General features: G+C 39.9%; 2 protein-coding genes and 1 long non-coding RNA gene across 3 annotated transcripts in view; 1 reads left to right on the plus strand and 2 right to left on the minus strand.

The window, feature by feature from the left end:
- LOC138959462 (uncharacterized) overlaps positions 1-17,674 on the minus strand; it is a 381,943-nt gene that overhangs the window by 1,711 nt on the left and 362,558 nt on the right. The gene's annotated exons all lie outside the window — the stretch shown is intronic.
- On the minus strand, positions 1,467-9,240 carry LOC138959461 (NADH dehydrogenase [ubiquinone] 1 beta subcomplex subunit 10-like). Its single transcript, XM_070330961.1, has 4 exons — positions 9,079-9,240; positions 6,278-6,419; positions 2,325-2,464; positions 1,467-1,833 (listed from the first exon to the last, which is right to left on the minus strand). The coding sequence occupies exons 1-4, from the start codon at positions 9,158-9,160 to the stop codon at positions 1,733-1,735; spliced, it is 465 nt and encodes a 154-aa protein (XP_070187062.1). The 5' UTR covers positions 9,161-9,240; the 3' UTR covers positions 1,467-1,732.
- LOC138959460 (large ribosomal subunit protein uL3-like) lies at positions 9,564-17,340 on the plus strand. Its single transcript, XM_070330960.1, has 7 exons — positions 9,564-9,786; positions 10,869-11,037; positions 12,866-13,001; positions 13,386-13,572; positions 13,918-14,120; positions 16,228-16,383; positions 17,082-17,340. Exons 1-7 carry the CDS (start codon positions 9,579-9,581, stop codon positions 17,244-17,246), a joined length of 1,224 nt encoding a protein of 407 aa, XP_070187061.1. The 5' UTR covers positions 9,564-9,578; the 3' UTR covers positions 17,247-17,340.

Here is a 17,674-nt window from a genome sequence, read left to right on the forward strand (position 1 = left end):
CATACTGCTTGACTAAAATCTTTACAAAGGCATTGACTATATTCTATACAAGAAACACTGAACAAGGGTAAAAGGAGAAACAGAATCCGTTAGTCGCCTCTTACGACATGCTGGGGAGCATCAAGTGCGTTACCACTCGGCCACCCAGTCCTTTCTTGTTGATAGTCACTTCTTCTGACAGCCAGTTGGCTTTCCACTTGTTTTTCACACTTTGGTCGTCGATCGTAAGAGCTTCCACAGCCGACAAAACAATACGGAATCCAGACGCCATGATGCTGCCTTTTTCACCTTCGGCGTTTGGAGATCGGCAGCCAATCAAAACAACCCGCAAACCGCCATCGGTGAATAATTAGGCCTAGGCGATAATCGTCGGAGATCGACAGCCAATCAAACGCGACCCATGATACTGCTATGGGTTCACGGGAGTGCTGAGATGCGAATGCACTGACTTCAGACGCAGACAGCTTCAGCTGAACGGTTTATACCACCACCACCCCCTTTTTTTTTCTCAACGAATTTGCATCGATCTCAAGAATGGTCTGTGAGCTAAGGAAAATATCGGAATTCCGATAAAATTCGGACCAGTCCCATGTCTGCTGGATGCAGTAAATTACAGTGTTGGGTAAATTTTTAACTCAAAATGAGCTTGATGATAGGAAGACACTGTGTGAGCAGATAACTAGCTATTTTAACCTTACAATCCTCCAATAATTGTGCTTAGAGTGCCAACAGTAGAACATTTTATAAAGAAATGACAATTGCTGAGAATCATGTGAAGAGGACCCCCCTCGGGTTAGGGGGAGTCCCATATTGGTTGGGACGAGAAAGAATTTACCCGATGCTCCCCAGCATGTCGTAAGAGGCGACTAACGGATTCTGTTTCTCCTTTTACCCTTGTTAAGTGTTTCTTGTATAGAATATAGTCAATTTTTGTACAGATTTTAGTCAAGCAGTATGTAAGAAATGTTAAGTCCTTTGTACTGGAAACTTGGATTCTCCCAGTAAGGTAATATATTGTACTACGTTGGAAGCCCCTGGAACAAATTTTTGATTAATGCTTTTGTGAACAAGAAACAATTGACAAGTGGCTCTATCTCATCTCCCCCCTTCCCCCGTCGCGATATAACCTTCGTGGTTGAAAACGACGTAAAACACCAAATAAAGAAGAAAAAAATGTGAAGAGGTTCTTTTACATGTCCAATACATTAGCGTTCCAAGCATTATTTTCACACTTAGTTTTGCTCAGGATTGCATGAGAGTGCTTTTAACACCGATCTGCAGTTTAAACAGTGCCATTTGAGGACATGATTGTTCAAATAATTCTCTTAAACCAACAGCAGATTGGAACCATTCTGCAACCTTTCTACAAAAAATTAGTCAAAGAAAAGGGACAAATTATGGGGGGGGGGGGGGGGGGGGGGAAGAATGGTGGTATGTATGCATTCATTCTTCACAAGCAAGTTCAATGACTTTTTCTCCAAATGTTTTAATAATCAAATATCTGTTGCAAATGTATACATTTTAACAGAACTTTCTTTAAATGTACCATTGATTGGTCAGTCTTGAGAAATCAGGTAGTAGGACTTTTCTCCTCTGATCCATAGAACTGCAAATCAAACGTAAGACACATTCACACCAAGTACTTGAAATCTTGCATGTAGCACTTCATAAACCTAACACATCTGTAATACTACCTGCACTAATTAAGTGACTAAAGTCTTGGTTCTGGGCACTAAATAAGGGTCTTATCAGGGTTACGTCGGTGCCAGAGAAGGCGGTGTTTCTGTTTCATGTAAGCATCAATGACATTGCCGTTTGCACCAATATCACCATCTGAAACACACAAGAAGATAGCATCAATTACTTTGTTATCAAGCATTTAACGTCTGCTTTTTGTTGCCTTTTGTGTTTGTTTGTTCCTGATGAAGCTTACATAAGCGAAAATTCAGACTCTCTTGTGCTGTTCTTGTATCGGTGAGTACAGATATCTTGTTTTTTTAAACTTTTTTCATCTCACCACAGTCACTTTCTTGTTTAGATTAAGCATTTAACTGTAAAGAAGCAATGAAAACCAAGGAAACTATATGTATATTTGGCATTCTTTTAAAATGTAATGCAATGCAAATAACCTTCAATTTGTACACCCAAGAAAACTAAAGAGCTCTCTTTGTAGCACGTTCTTGTAATCCAAAGATTATTAAAAAAAATATAAGTGAAGCATCTTGACCCTTGACATTCTTCACTGATTTCTGGTCCTTACGTTTTTTTTGTCATGATCTTTACACACAATAATAAAGCAATTAAAGCATGCTGCCAAAGCTCACATTTGATAAACCAGTTGACAGCTGCTTGATCGTAGTCCTCAGCCAGTTTTTTGCACTTGTACTTGGCATCAGGACCTTCCCATTGTTCGCATTCCATTCTCCTTTGGCGCAAGATCTTTACAATCTCACTGTCCACTTGTCTGGAAAAGATCACACACACACACACACCAGTACAATTACTGACATTTTGATTTAAATGCAATAGGACTACGAATGCAGACCTGTGCACACTCAAAACGCTCATCAGTTGTAAACAAACCAAATTTCAGTAGTTGGCTCACGTAAGTGTAGCCTATGCGATGCTAACTTTTGTCTGTCTGTGCGTGCGTGCGTATGTATGTCTGTGGTAGAAACTTTAACATTTGAAGACGTCACAACATTTGAAGACGTCACATTATGACGTAAGAGGGTTAGACGTCACGCGAAGGAATTACTGAAAGTCTCGGTCATTGTTATTTTGAGTGGGCCGAGACTAGTTCTTTCTTCGAAATCGGCCATTCAGATCTAGATCTAGTGTCTCGCTTTCTTGCACAGTGTCACCTATGCCGCTTACTGTGTGTGTGTGTGTGTGTGTATGTGTGACGAAGTGATTGAGTTTGTGTTACTGTTTGTCGATTTCTTACGTGAGCCTTGAAGGCTTCGCCTCTTGTTTTTAAAATGTTTTAGTAGTAAGCTGTAACGACAGTTCAAGACATAATTCTGCTCACAAAGCACACAAACTGAAACACTATGATGCAGTAGAATGGGAATTACTATTTATTAACAAGCCAAGGTAAAACGTCAACACTGTTGTAACATTTGTTCTGAAAATGTCTTTGGTCTCGTCATTCTGACATTCATTAATCACTGGACTGTTTGCCAGCAGCTTTTTCGGCAGCAGCTTTTTTGACAGCAGCAGCCTGGCGTTTCCTCGCCTGCACAGTCGAGTAGTGGGCAGATTTTAGCTTTGCAAGCTCTTCTTTCGTGAAGTTCTTGCAGGTGTCGGAGAAGGCGATTTTACGATTTCCAGGTTGTCTTGAGAATAACTGGACTTCCAGCACTGTTGTGCCGTTTTCTTCTTCTTTGGTGACAGAGCTGGTGTCTCCTCTTTTCCATGTTTCACTTTAATCACAAGTTGCCACGCAGACGCTGGACGAACTAAGTCTAAGAACAAAGACTAAATGCTGAGAACACGCGCGCTTCCGGTAAATCGGAAAAAGTCTTTTCAGCGCAACGGCCAACTAATTGGTCAAAACATCTTAAAACAGAAAAAAGTATAATTTTTTGTTGAGTACAACATCGGAATTTCGGAATTTTAATTAAAATTCTGTAGCACCGTATTCTGCATATAAAAATCGGAGAAATTACGGAGAAACCGTAGATGTGCACAGGTCTGCGAATGGCAACTCTTTTTATATTTAGTCAAGTTTTGACTAAATATTTTAACATCGAGGGGGAATCGAAACGAGGGTCGTGGTGTATGTGCGTGTGTGCGTGTGTGCGTGTGAGTGTGTGTCTGTGTGTGTGTGTAGAGCGATTCAGACTAAACTACTGGACCGATCTTTATGAAATTTGACATGAGAGTTCCTGGGTATGAAATCCCCGAACGTTTTTTTCATTTTTTTGATAAATGTCTTTGATGACGTCATATCCGGCTTTTCGTGAAAGTTGAGGCGGCACTGTCACGCCCTCATTTTTCAACCAAATTGGTTCAAATTTTGGTCAAGTAATCTTCGACGAAGCCCGGACTTCGGTATTGCATTTCAGCTTGGTGGCTTAAAAATTAATTAATGACTTTGGTCATTAAAAATCTTAAAATTGTAAAAAACAATAAAAATTTATAAAACGATCCAAATTTACGTTTATCTTATTCTCCATCATTTGCTGATTCCAAAAACATATAAATATGTTATATTCGGATTAAAAACAAGCTCTGAAAATTAAATATATAAAATTTATTATCAAAATTAAATTGTCCAAATCAATTTAAAAACACTTTCATCTTATTCCTTGTCGGTTCCTGATTCCAAAAACATATAGATATGATATGTTTGGATTAAAAACACGCTCAGAAAGTTAAAACAAAGAGAGGTACAGAAAAGCGTGCTATCCTTCTTAGCGCAACTACTACCCCGCTCTTCTTGTCAATTTCACTGCCTTTGCCATGAGCGGTGGACTGACGATGCTACGAGTATACGGTCTTGCTGAAAAATGGCATTGCGTTCAGTTTCATTCTGTGAGTTTGACAGCTACTTGACTAAATATTGTATTTTCGCCTTACGCGACTTGTTTATATTTAGTCAAGTTTTGACTAAATATTTTAACATCGAGGGGGAATCGAAACGAGGGTATGGTGTATGTGCGTGTGTGTGTAGAGCGATTCAGACTAAACTACTGGACCGATCTTTATGAAATTTGACATGAGAGTTCCTGGGTATGAAATCCCCGAACGTTTTTTTCATTTTTTTGATAAATGTCTTTGATGACGTCATATCCGCCTTTTCGTGAAAGTTGAGGCGGCACTGTCACGCCCTCATTTTTCAACCAAATTGGTTGAAATTTTGGTCAAGTAATCTTCGACGAAGCCCGGACTTCGGTATTGCATTTCAGCTTGGTGGCTTAAAAATTAATTAATGACTTTGGTCATTAAAAATCTGAAAATTGTAAAAAAAAATAAAAATTTATAAAACGATCCAAATTTACGTTTATCTTATTCTCCATCATTTTCTGATTCCAAAAACATATAAATATGTTATATTCGGATTAAAAACAAGCTCTGAAAATTAAATATATAAAAATTATTATCAAAATTAAATTGTCCAAATCAATTTAAAAACACTTTCATCTTATTCCTTGTCGGTTCCTGATTCCAAAAACATATAGATATGATATGTTTGGATTAAAAACACGCTCAGAAAGTTAAAACAAAGAGAGGTACAGAAAAGCGTGCTATCCTTCTTAGCGCAACTACTACCCCGCTCTTCTTGTCAATTTCACTGCCTTTGCCATGAGCGGTGGACTGACGATGCTACGAGTATTCGGTCTTGCTGAAAAATGGCAGCTACTTGACTAAATATTGTATTTTCGCCTTACGCGACTTGTTTTTCTTTTATACAATTCCCCCGACCTACATCTTTTAACATAGATCCAGATTTTCCGACTTTAGTCTCCCCTAAAGCTAATGTTCAACACCTATTTAAGGATTAGACACTTGCTTTATGACAAACATGTTTGTATCATGCTCTATTTCATGTGCACATATGCTCAGATTTTTTGTTATGAATCCCATACACTCTCAAGCATTGATGTACCCTATCACCAGGATTTTTTTTTTTTTAATAAACTAGAACAGGTAAATGTTTGAGATGCTCTGCCTTTATCTTTTGTTTAAATTATAAAAGTTGCCCTGAACACTAACAATACATGTAGCAGCATTTTGAAAACCAACACTTCCAGGCATTTTGAATCGCTCATTCTAAATGAGAATTGCAGACAAATGGTGTAAACATCTAATTAAAAAAAACAAGAGGCGAAGCCTTCAAGGCTCACGTAAGAAATCGACAAACAGTAACACAAACTCAATCACTCCGTCACACATACACACACACAGTACACACACACACACACACACACACACACACACAGAAAGAGCATAGGTGAAACTGTGCAAGAAAGCGAGACACTAGATCTAGATCTGTCTGTCTGCATGTTAGCATACTTACATGGACACGACTGCCAAATAGTCTCGGCCCGCTCAAAATAACAATCACCGAGACTTTCAGTAATTCCATCGCGTGACGTCTAACCCTCGTACGTCATAATGTGACGTCAATGTAATATGACGTCTTCAAATGTTAAAGTTTCTACCACAGACATACACACATACATACGCACGCACGCACAGACAGACAAAAGTTAGCATCGCATAGGCTACACTTACGTGAGCCAAAAAGGACCCATTCAGACAGACATACTTGTCCCGTCGGTACTGTTCCTGGGCCTCGTACACACACACTGGGTCGCCAACTTCACACTGGTCAATAGTTTTCACTCGTGGGTAGCGGCGATGATAGTACTTGTTGCTGTGGTTCTTCTGCAGTGGCTCAACTAGCTTTTCTGAAATGAAATTGCATGCACAACAAATATGTACACAAATCCAGCAATAGTCAAACAAAATATGGAGAACAAAGTTTTATGTTGTACTTTTATTAGCATGCACAGGTGCGTGTGGCTATCCATTGATCAGAAATCCTACCAACTGTGTCCCATGCATGTTTGAGAAGACTAACTTTTCTTGGCAAGTCTGCAAATTGAGTTTTGCCAGATTTAAGTGTTTTTGTTTTATTTTGTATTTTGAAGGGTCAAAAAAGTTCTAGGGTCGGAGAAAAAAATAGGGTTGGTCGGGAAATCAGAAATTGTTGTTCCTCTAAGCCTAACACTAACAGGATCTTTTCTGTGATTACTTGGTCTTGTGCTTGTTTGTACATGTACCGTAAACTACCTTGTATACGCCCAGTATTGAGTAAACGCCCACCCCCCAGTTTCGACCAGTGGAGTAGACAAGGAAAATAAAAAAAAGATTATTCAGTCTGCTGTTATTGTTGTTTTTCAATTGTTTCCCTTCCTTGGAAATGTTTCGGGGAGTGGACAGAAAAAGGATTCTAGAATGGCTAGAGAATCGCAATACATTTTTGACTGGGAGGGAAAAGAAGAAACGAAAGCTTCATCTTGGGCGGGAAGTGATGTCTGAAGAGGTAGATTTACGTGTTCTTTGATTTCTTGACTAAGAACGGGTAGAGGGCCGTGTCATCAGGAACAAAGATCTTTTGAAGTTATAAACTTGTTAAAGGCACAGTGCAGCTCACAGCCTTCGTTTTGCGTTTTTGTTGCAGCTGAGTGCATTTACAGTTCAAAAATCATCCTATGGTAGTAAAACAAACCCAAAACTACCCAACGACGACATCTGTAAAGCTTGACAGTTTCTTGTTCACACGAGTGCATAAATTAACCTAGTTATTACGTGGTGTTTGGTCGGAGTTCGATTCAACTGAGTGATTCCGGCCTCCATTTTGTTTTACACAAACTCATGATGACGTCTGACATAGTTTGCTAGTGACGTGTCTTTTTGTGCATGATGTGGTGATCTACCTGATCTGAATTTAGATCCAAAAATAGACCAAGACCAAGACCAGCCGGGTCCGAGTACAAAATTAATTCGTAAAAAAATCGCAGTTCTTGACTCTTTGGGTGCAATTCAATGAAACTTGGTAGTTCTTCTAATCTAACGGATAGCTGCCTGAGGTATGACTAAAAGCCCCAGGGGCTCCGTGCACCTGGATTTGACAAGTTCAGTACCTTTAACAGACACTAAAGCAACAAGATTATCTTCATGGTTTGATTGCAGAATTCCTTGTGTGTTTGTGTGTATGCGTGTGTTGTGTGTGTGTGTGTGCATATGTGTGTGAGAGAGAGAGAGAGAGAGAGAGAGAGAGAGAGAGAGAGAGAGAGAGAGAGAGAGAGAGTTTTGTGCAATAAGGCATCCTTTGAACACTTCTATGCCAAATGACCAAAATATCGTTATTCTGGCTAAGGAACCGCTCCTACAAAGGGTATAGTACCTAGCAAACACCCACCCCCAACTTTTGGGCACAATTGGTGCATAGGGGGGTGGGCGTATACAAGTCAAGGTAGTTTACGGTAGTTGTACTTGTACGCATTAAGGGGGAACAGGCACTAGCTGGTCTGCTTTGCTTTAAATAAGTTGACCTAGGAGATTTAAAAATAACCACACAACTCCACCCTTATCCCACCAAGTGCAGCTGGGGTTTGAATTTGGAACCTTTCACATGCCAATAAGCCCATCTCAGAATTATTCAACTGCCCTGCCGTTTATGAGAGTGAAGCAAAATGCTTTTTACAGGTTAGTCTCACTGTAGATTTTAAAACAAAGAATTCAGATAACCGTTGTAACTTCAACTTGTACATGTCACAGATACCATGAAAATGAAATATCAACAGCAGTGACTGAATGTAATTATTTGATGGCAGCCTCTGTGTGTGTAAGTCTAAATATTTACCCAACAATTTTGAAGCTTTTATTTTTAATCAAAAGGCAGGAAGAAATTCAAGAATAGACTTTTACGGCATTCTGAGGAGCTCTCGCAAGATATCCGTGAGACATGCTTTGAACACATAGGCTTCGAAAGACGCGTGAACTACGATCTTCGGCCTTCGCAGCTCTTGCGAAATCTAAAGCCGCATATGCTTTGCTATGTTTTGAAGTTTGCGAGAGCTTGGAATACCGATAAGGTCTATTCAGCGCATAAAGATAAAGTGATAAACATACAGCTTTAAGTTTAAGGATACAATGTTGCTATTTGTACAGTACACCTACATTTTGTTATGCATGAATTTGTCATTTGGTAGCCTACCTGTAATATCTCTTCGCTAATATAGTAATAAGGCGATACATTGATCGTGAATTAGGCAGCTCGTGAAAATGTAATGATGATCAAGCAGGTAAGACGTACACCGAAAGACATAAATACAGTATCACAGACTCACTTTAATACTTAGTCAAATAGTGGTTAATAACAGATTAAAAAAAGCAAGTAAATAAATACATAACTGTAACAATAACTGCTAAATAAAATAAGTGAACGAACTAGCCAAACAAACTCTATATCAGCGATGTTTTTTGTATGAAAGTGGAGCTCGATCGTGCACTGACAGTGCACTCTACTGTGCAAACTTACTTGCGACAATATACACTTACCTCTCACGTATGTTACGGGGCCATCAAGGATTTTGAAGAGACCCAGTGCAAACTTGCCATAGGGTGTATCGTCACCGTCCATACTGAAATCTTTTGAGGTGACAGTAACCCTTCGGCGACTGAAACTGGAAGGACAGGAAGTGCCTGTCGGAAGGTCAGGCGACTTTGAGGCAGTCGCAAATAATTTCGAGACTTAAAAGAATCTTGTAAGAAAAATGATAATCCTTATTGGAAAGAACTGTACATTCTGAGTGCTTTGTACTGTTTAGAAATGATTTGATTTAAATTGTTTTTATTGCGTATCCGTAACGACAACTCTCATTCTGTATTACGTTCTACTTCCGCTTATCCTTTTCCTTCGCTATCATGGTGAGTGCATGACGTGGTTGGGTTGTGGCTGGATAATAAATCTCAAAACATCGAATATAGTAATAGTAAAGTGCAAGCCAATAAACTTTAATTTCGATTACACGTTCAGTTTTGTTTATATTTATTGGTGTATGTTTGTGTTTCAGTCGCACAGAAAATTTTCTGCGCCTCGTCACGGATCCAAGGGCTTCTTGCCTAAGAAGAGGAGCAGGCGCCATAGGGGTAAATGCAAGGCTTTCCCCAAGGATGACCGCACTAAGCCAGTGCATCCTACTGCCTTCATCGGCTACAAGGCAGGCATGACCCACATCCTGCGAGAAGTGGATCGTCCTGGCTCCAGTAAGATTTTTCTTTCTCGTAGCAAAAGACCACGTGTCTTAACTTTTTAATAGTGACCTCGGTAGGCCAGTGTCCTGTAACATGAAATTGACAACTATCTTGTTTTATCATCGAAAAAGGGTAATCTTGAACTTTAGCGCGTTAAATTCATAAATCAGGCATTTAAGTCTCCAAATTTGTAGAACCTGCACTTGTAATCATAAGTCATTTTATATCCCTTTGAAGTTACGGAATGCACTCCAATGAACTGTACGAATGCATTTACATGGGTCAAAGAAGGAATTATCCGTATGAGCGGACAAGGGAGACAACTCTTTCGTGTAAGTGATGTCCCATGGTTGACAACGTACGCCATTTTTGGTGCATTTTCGTCGATTGAACAACCAAATTAATTAATTATGTTAGTTTGGAGCTCAATCCGTCAATTAATTTCACTACAAATGTTCTTTGGCTTGCTTACATGGACTTTATTAGAAAATAAGTAAAGAATGTCACTGGATTGTGAGCTATGAAATTAACACGCGAAAGTTCAAGATTACCCGAAAATGGGTGTTATACAGGCTACACGATAAAACATCGAAAATGGGTGTTTTAAAGGCTAAACGATAAATCATTGAATATGGATGTTATTTATAAAGGCTTGACGAAGTGACTGGCAATGTTGATACAATTGGTAAGGCCAAAAAAAAAAAAAATGTCTGTTTCTGGTAACATGGCTAAAAAAAATAGGGTCGGTAGGTCGGGATTTTTTTTTTTTTTTTTTTTTTTTTAACCCCAAATGTAGACCAATAAAACTAACTTTAAAAATCGCGCAAAGAGACTGGATTCACTATACATAGAGACAAGACACTCAACACATTTACAAATCGTCAGCGGACTTTCGTTTTCACACGTTTTTGTTGTTCATTTTCTCACCCTGTCCTTTACCACCAAAATAAAATTAAAAATTTTTTGAGTTTGGAAAAAAAAAGTTTAGGGTCGGCGCCGAAATTTAGGGTCGGTCGGGTGACCAGAAACAGACAATTTTTTTTTTTGGCCTAAGCCATCTCGGTTCTGACATTTGTGCATCTTTACTTTCACAGGGACCAACAAGAAGGAGGTTGTAGATGCAGTGACCATCATTGAGACTCCTCCCATGATGTGTGTGGGACTGGTGGGCTACATCCAAACGCCCCGTGGACTCCGCACCTTCAAGACAGTGTGGGCTGAGCATCTGAACGAGGAATGCCGCCGTCGCTTCTACAAGAACTGGTAGATTTTTGTTCCATTTGTTCTGTCCAGTTGAAAGAAAAGTAAAGCCACGAGTGCAATAGACGAATTCTGGTAATAAGTTTTTTTTATGGGCAGAAAAGGGTTGTCTTTCCTTGGAAAAAAAGGTTTAAACAAACCATGTGACAAAATAGGCCAATTATTATTGAGTTGCGTGTTGCTACACCTCTCACTAGTGATTGGCATACAATATCATGTGGGTTTGTTTGCCCTATTTTTTTCCCATCTAAAGTAATTTCCGAACATAGTCTATTGTGATAGCAATAGTGTGGTATCGAGTACAATGTAGTAGTAGAGCTTTCAATGACATGGCCTCTGTTTACAAAAGTTTCAGCTGAATTCGAGGGTTAAAGATTGCCAATTGTGTTTGAAGTTAGTGTACACAAATGTTTGTTTCAGCGTATGGTATGTAATTTGATGAATTAATTTGGAGTATTGTGGTATAATGCTCTTCGTTGTGTTGTATGTGGTTACTGTATCTTTGCTCTGTGGTTAGGCCAACAAAAAAAAATTGTCTGTTTCTGGTCACCCGACCGACCCTAAATTTCGGCGCCGACCCTAAACTTTTTTTTTCCAAACTCAAAATTATTTTTTTTTTTTGTGGCAAAGGACAGGGTGAGAAAATGAACAACAAAAACGTGTGAAAACGAAAGTCCGCTGACGATTTGTAAATGTGTTGAGTGTCTTGTCTCTATGCATAGTGAATCCAGTCTCTTTGCGCGATTTTTAAAGTTAGTTTTATTGGTCTACATTTGGGGTAAAAAAATAAAAAAATAAAAAAAATCCCGACCTACCGACCCTATTTTTTTTTAGCCATGTTACCAGAAACAGACAATTTTTTTTTTTTTGGCCTTAGCACAATGATGAGCTGGTGAATGGCATTAACCCCTGTGCTTTTTTCTCTTCAGCCTGGCATGAGGTCCAGCTCTAGTGTCACTGCAAGCAGAACAATTTAAAGAGCTCCTCTCAGTCTGTCATGTTCTCATCAGCATGAAGAAAATGTGGCGTGTGGTCTGCACATCTCTGTTGCCAGTACTTGGGATGTTCAGATCACGTGCACATGCCTTATTTCATGTGGTGTTACTGGCGTTGCTGATGAGCGTCCTTCATTGCACATTATGCATAAGTTCGATTTTGTGCAAAGCATGTCTCCTCTTGACTTTGCTCAATGAGGCATTGCTTGTTCCTTTTTTTAGGAGCTGTTTGAATTGCTGAGGTAAATCTACATCTGGCAAATGAATATTGTCCATCTGTCCTAGTCAAGAGTTTCGTTAGAATCTGATTTTCATGTAGACGTGTGCCGTTATGTCAAAGCAGCACCGCCCTGATATGGCCCTTCGTGGTCGGCTGGGCGTTAAGCAAACAAACAAATGTAGACGTGTGCAAAAGTATCTTGAGTTGGAAGGGACTGAACTGAATTTGTTTTTTAGGATTTTTTGTGATTTGGGAACTAAGGTGCATACAATGAATCTGTTCTGTTGGTGAATACAATAAGTCGGGTAATGTTGGGTAATGTTTCTGGAAAACATTTTTAAAGGGACAAAGATTCATCTACATACCTCCATAACAGTATAAGTGAAATGACAAGGGTTTTGTTCAGGCACAGTAGTCTGTATTTTGGTATTTGAGCTATAAAGACAGGATGAAGAACAGATTTTGAGATTCTACTGATAGGTGTTTCCATGCAAACATTTTTATCTAAACAGTATGATGTGACTGGATTTTGCTGACTTTCACAAAAACCAGTCAGATTTCTGGACCTGCAATTTCAGCCTTGCGTTGCTGACGCTATTCTCTGTTTGATGTAAAGGTCTCGTTCCAAGAAGAAGGCCTTCACCAAGTACAGCAAGAAGTGGCAGGATGACTCTGGCAAGAAGGTGATCCAGACTGATCTGAACAAGATCAAGAAGTACTGCCAGGTGGTCCGCGTCCTTGCCCACACCCAGGTATGATGATATGGCTTTCTGTGGACAAAGTAAATTTGTCATACTCCTTCCTGCATGACCTCCATGGAAATTGCGTCCCATGCTGATATAACAGCAAACATTTGAATTCCACCCAGTCTGACAACTTCATGTGGGAATAAATTGATTGTGCTGTAAAGTTTGTGAAATACGATGTAAAGCAAAGCACTACAACTGCACTGTGTGTGGAGCTGTTTTCAGATAATGGTTGAGCGCTATTCACTCTGTGTTGCAGGAATGTGGAAAGCCTTTTAATGGGATAGTACTTCAAGTTCTGAGAGTTATTTTTGATTATTTGCGGGATTTGAGAACATACTCCTTACTGAGTAAGCTTATTAAATCTTTTTTGTGTGTGTGGCTGTGTAGATGAAATTGCTGCGCAAGCGTCAGAAGAAAGCGCACATCATGGAGATCCAGCTGAACGGTGGCTCCATCTCCGACAAGGTGGACTGGGTCAAGGACCATCTGGAGAAGACCATCCCCATCAACTCCGTCTTTGACCAGGATGAGCTTATTGACGTCATCGGCGTCACCAAGGGTCGTGGTGTCAAGGGTCAGTACATTTTGTTGATATTGCTTAACACCCTTTTAATTTTTTTGTTTACTTCATTTGTATGACTTGGTTTGTTGGGAGATATAGTACATCATTTCAGGTCTTTCTAAATACTGATGTGAGCATATAACATTCCTGTATGGAGATAAGATGCTGAAGGAAGGAAATCACCTTATCATTCAATGCAGCTTATTATTTAAGGTGTCAGGAGACAGTTTCTGCTCAATTCTCACTCGTCTTTTGTAAAGAGCACTTATTCCAAATTTATTTAAATCCGGTTATCAATCTGCCTTCATATAGTTGTGATTCTCTTTATATTATCATACCTTACCTGTCTGTTTACAGGTGTGACGTCCCGTTGGCATACCAAGAAGCTTCCCCGTAAGACACACAAGGGTCTGCGCAAGGTGGCCTGTATCGGAGCCTGGCATCCCAGCCGTGTCCAGTTCACTGTGGCCCGTGCCGGTCAGAAGGGTTACCATCACCGCACGGAGATCAACAAGAAGATCTACCGTATCGGTGCTGGCGTCCACACCAAGGATGGAAAGGTAGGGGATACTGCTGGCCTCGTAATGCATTCCATGTCTTGACTTTTGTCATGGAAAATAGTTTTGATTACTGACAAGTGATGAAAAGGTGGATAGTACCCCTGCCAGGGTACACTGAACATATCCTGTGGATTGAATCCATCATGCTGCCTTCCTTCTGATTGTCATTTATATTCCAATGTCCGGTTTGTTAACAAATACCTGTCGCGATTTCAACCGTTCGCGATATAACCTTGAACGGTTGAAAACGCCGTTAAACACCAAATAAAGAAAGTTAAAAAATACAGTTAAGTTTGCTTTGTTTCCTTAGTCCTTAATCTTATTCCGGTACAAGAAGCAACACTAGTATCCTAAACTGTATAGTTGACACTTGTTAGATGCTGATACGTTTTCAATTTCAAAACTCATTCTTACAGTAGCAAGAAACGTTTGTTGAAAATGTGTTTTTGCTTTAAAAAAAATATTTAGAAAAGTTAAACGCGTCGGTGAATGCGATGTTACAACACTCAGTCAACCTGTTGGATTAAGGGATTGAAATTTAACACACTAGATTTGTCTTCACCGAGAGTCTTGCCTGGCCAAAATCTGTGAACCAGGACGGTGCTTCCATGTCTCTCTGCAAAGCATGCGAACAGTGACACTAATAATAATGGAACATTTATATAGCGCTTCATCATTGCTCGAAGCGCCTTACAAGTTTAATTAAACAACTCGATATATACAATTTGTTATATACGACTTCACATGATGAAAAGGTGGATAGCACCCCTGCCAGGGTGCACCGAAACCACATGTGGAGCTAATCCATCATGCTGCCTTCCTTCTGATTGTCGACCAATTTGCATGAAACTTCTGTACACTTTTTAAAAGCATATTTTCAATCCAGACACGTCACATCTATATATTTTTGCATTGAGGAAGTAATACAGAATACAGTAACAAAAATTTGTTTTTTGTTTTACTTATTCCATTTCTTCTTCGTACGACGGTTGTGTCAGACTCGGAATCTGGAGGATGCCATGAACATGGACGTTCTTTCCAGGTCCTCCAGTGCTCCCCACATTTTGGTCCTCAATTTATTCCATTTCAATGTCGGTACGAATTTTTAGTCTCAAATTAAATTGATCCAGACATTTGCTGTTAAATATCTTCTGTTGGCCTGATGCAAGTTGATGTGATGAAAAGGTGGATAGCACCCCTGCCAGGGTGCACCGAAACCACATGTGGAGCTAATCCATCATGCTGCCTTCCTTCTGATTGTCGAGCAAGGTCTCCTTTAAGATGTAAGGTAGAGAGAACAGTGATGGACTTGTCATTTTTTGACTCACATGCGAAGCAAAAGTGAGTCTATGTACTCACCCGAGTCGTCCGTCCGTCCGTCCGTCCGTCCGTCCGGAAAACTTTAACGTTGGATATTTCTTGGACACTATTCAGTCTATCAGTACCAAATTTGGCAAGATGGTGTATGATGACAAGGCCCCAAAAAACATACATAGCATCTTGACCTTGCTTCAAGGTCGCAGAGGCCATAAATGTTGTCTAAAAAACAGCTATTTTTCACATTTTTCCCATTTTCTCTGAAGTTTTTGAGATTGAATACCTCACCTATATATGATATATAGGGCAAAGTAAGCCCCATCTTTTGATACCAGTTTGGTTTACCTTGCTTCAAGGTCAAGGTCACAGGAGCTCTTCAAAGTTGGATTGTATACATATTTTGAAGTGACCTTGACCCTGAACAATGGAAGATAACTGTTTCAAACTTAAAAATTATGTGGGGCACATGTTATGCTTTCATCATGAGACACATTTGGTCACATATGATCATGGTCAAGGTCACTTTGACCCTTATGAAATGTGACCAAAATAAGGTAGTGAACTACTAAAAGTGACCATATCTCATGGTAGAAAGAGCCAATAAGCACCATTGTACTTCCTATGTCTTGAATTAACAGCTTTGTGTTGCATGACCTTGGATGACCTTGACCTTGGTCAAGGTCATGTAAAGGTCAAGGTCAAGCATGTGAGTCATATGGGCTTTGCCCTTCTTGTTTTGTGTTGGTTTGTATGGTACATACGATTCACTTGGTTTTGCTATTGTTTGCAGCTTGTGCAGAACAACGCTGCCACAGAGTTTGACCCCTCCGAGAAGACCATCACCCCAGTCGGTGGCTTCCCCCACTACGGTGACGTGCGTCAGGACTTTGTCATGATCAGGGGCGGAACTGCTGGACCTCGCAAGCGAGTCCTCACTCTGAGAAAGGTAGGTTCTTAAATCCCAGCTTGTGAGTGTAGAAATTCACTGTACAGCCATGAAAGAAGTGATAACAGAGGAATGACAAAAAACATAAAATATAATCTATTATTATTTCAATGAGTGAAACAGCTAGAGAAATGTGCGACGTCTTTTGAATGGCAGCAAATTTCACCGATGGCTCTGCTTATTTAAAAAAGGAAAGTAGCCACTTTAATGTGGACATCTGTGAGAGCTCTCTGCAAGTTCATCTTGTCATTTACTTTATGGCCTCATTTGGATATAATAGTGCACCTCTCCATCACAAAGATAACACCAGCTGCTATACATGTACCCCTTTGCGACTAACAAAAATCTCCTGAACTCCTGAAAATGCTGGTAATAATTTGTCACAACTAACATTGATCCAGACATAAGCAGTTTAATATGCTGCGTTGGCCTGATGCGACTTGACCGTGATGAAAAGGTGGATAGCACCCCTGCCAGGGTGCACTGAAACAACGTGTGGAGTTGATCCATCATGCTGCCTTCCTTCCGATTGTCGAGCAAGGTCTCCTTTATGATGGAAGGTAGAAATAAGTCATTTTGTTATTGTTAGTGTTGATTTGTATTGTGTTCCCCAATAGCTAGAAGTAAAGAATATAGTTTTCATTTTAGGCATCTGCCAACTGAATTTGTTTTGACATTCCTGACATTGTTATTTGCAGTCTCTGCTGACATCCTTCAGACGCCGCCACATGGAGAAGATCACCCTCAAGTTCATCGACACTGCCAGCAAGTGGGGTCATGGTCGCTTCCAGACCATCGAGGAGAAGCGCAATTTCATGGGTCCTCTCAAGAAAGAGCTGCTCAGCCGCGAGGCTCCTGCCTAAAAACATTGTCAACTTTCAACATAGTGATACACATGCTGCTTGTTTTGTGTGTCGTTGGAGGAAGTTTGAAGAAAAAAAGTGATGGAGAATATAATTTGTTTTTTTGTTGTGGGTGACCGTACTTTGCTTCGTTGTGAGAGGGAGAAAGTGTGTGTTGTGAAAGTGTGAGAAAGGCTGGAAGTCGAATTTTGAAAAATGTTCGAGTAGTTGGGTTATAAAATTTAAGTTGGTACATCCGAGGCGCCATTGTGGACCTATAAATGTTGGAGGGACATCGTCACATGCGCTATACTATAATGTAGCACCATTTGCCGGAAAATATGCCAAATAATTAATGAAGCGGATTAAAACTGTTGTGATTGCGGAAGTCAAACCTACAATAAAGCAAATTCAGTGCTATTAACATAAAACAAACACGCTGTCCGTTG

Source organism: Littorina saxatilis, linkage group LG2 (genome assembly GCF_037325665.1).
Source record: "Littorina saxatilis isolate snail1 linkage group LG2, US_GU_Lsax_2.0, whole genome shotgun sequence".
Lineage (NCBI taxonomy): Eukaryota > Metazoa > Mollusca > Gastropoda > Littorinimorpha > Littorinidae > Littorina > Littorina saxatilis.

Excerpts from the sequence above, each read along its gene's own strand:
- LOC138959461 (XM_070330961.1), bottom strand. The coding sequence starts at position 9,160 with ATGGACGGTGACGATACACCCTATGGCAAGTTTGCACTGGGTCTCTTC. Across the intron at positions 6,420-9,078 it reads CCCCGTAACATACGTGAGAG|AAAAGCTAGTTGAGCCACTG; the intron begins GTAAGTGTATAT and ends ATTTCATTTCAG. Across the intron at positions 1,834-2,324 it reads TGTCAACTGGTTTATCAAAT|ATGGTGATATTGGTGCAAAC; the intron begins GTGAGCTTTGGC and ends TGTGTGTTTCAG.
- LOC138959460 (XM_070330960.1), top strand. The coding sequence starts at position 9,579 with ATGTTTGTGTTTCAGTCGCACAGAAAATTTTCTGCGCCTCGTCACGGA. Across the intron at positions 11,038-12,865 it reads CGTCGCTTCTACAAGAACTG|GTCTCGTTCCAAGAAGAAGG; the intron begins GTAGATTTTTGT and ends TTTGATGTAAAG. Across the intron at positions 14,121-16,227 it reads TCCACACCAAGGATGGAAAG|CTTGTGCAGAACAACGCTGC; the intron begins GTAGGGGATACT and ends TATTGTTTGCAG.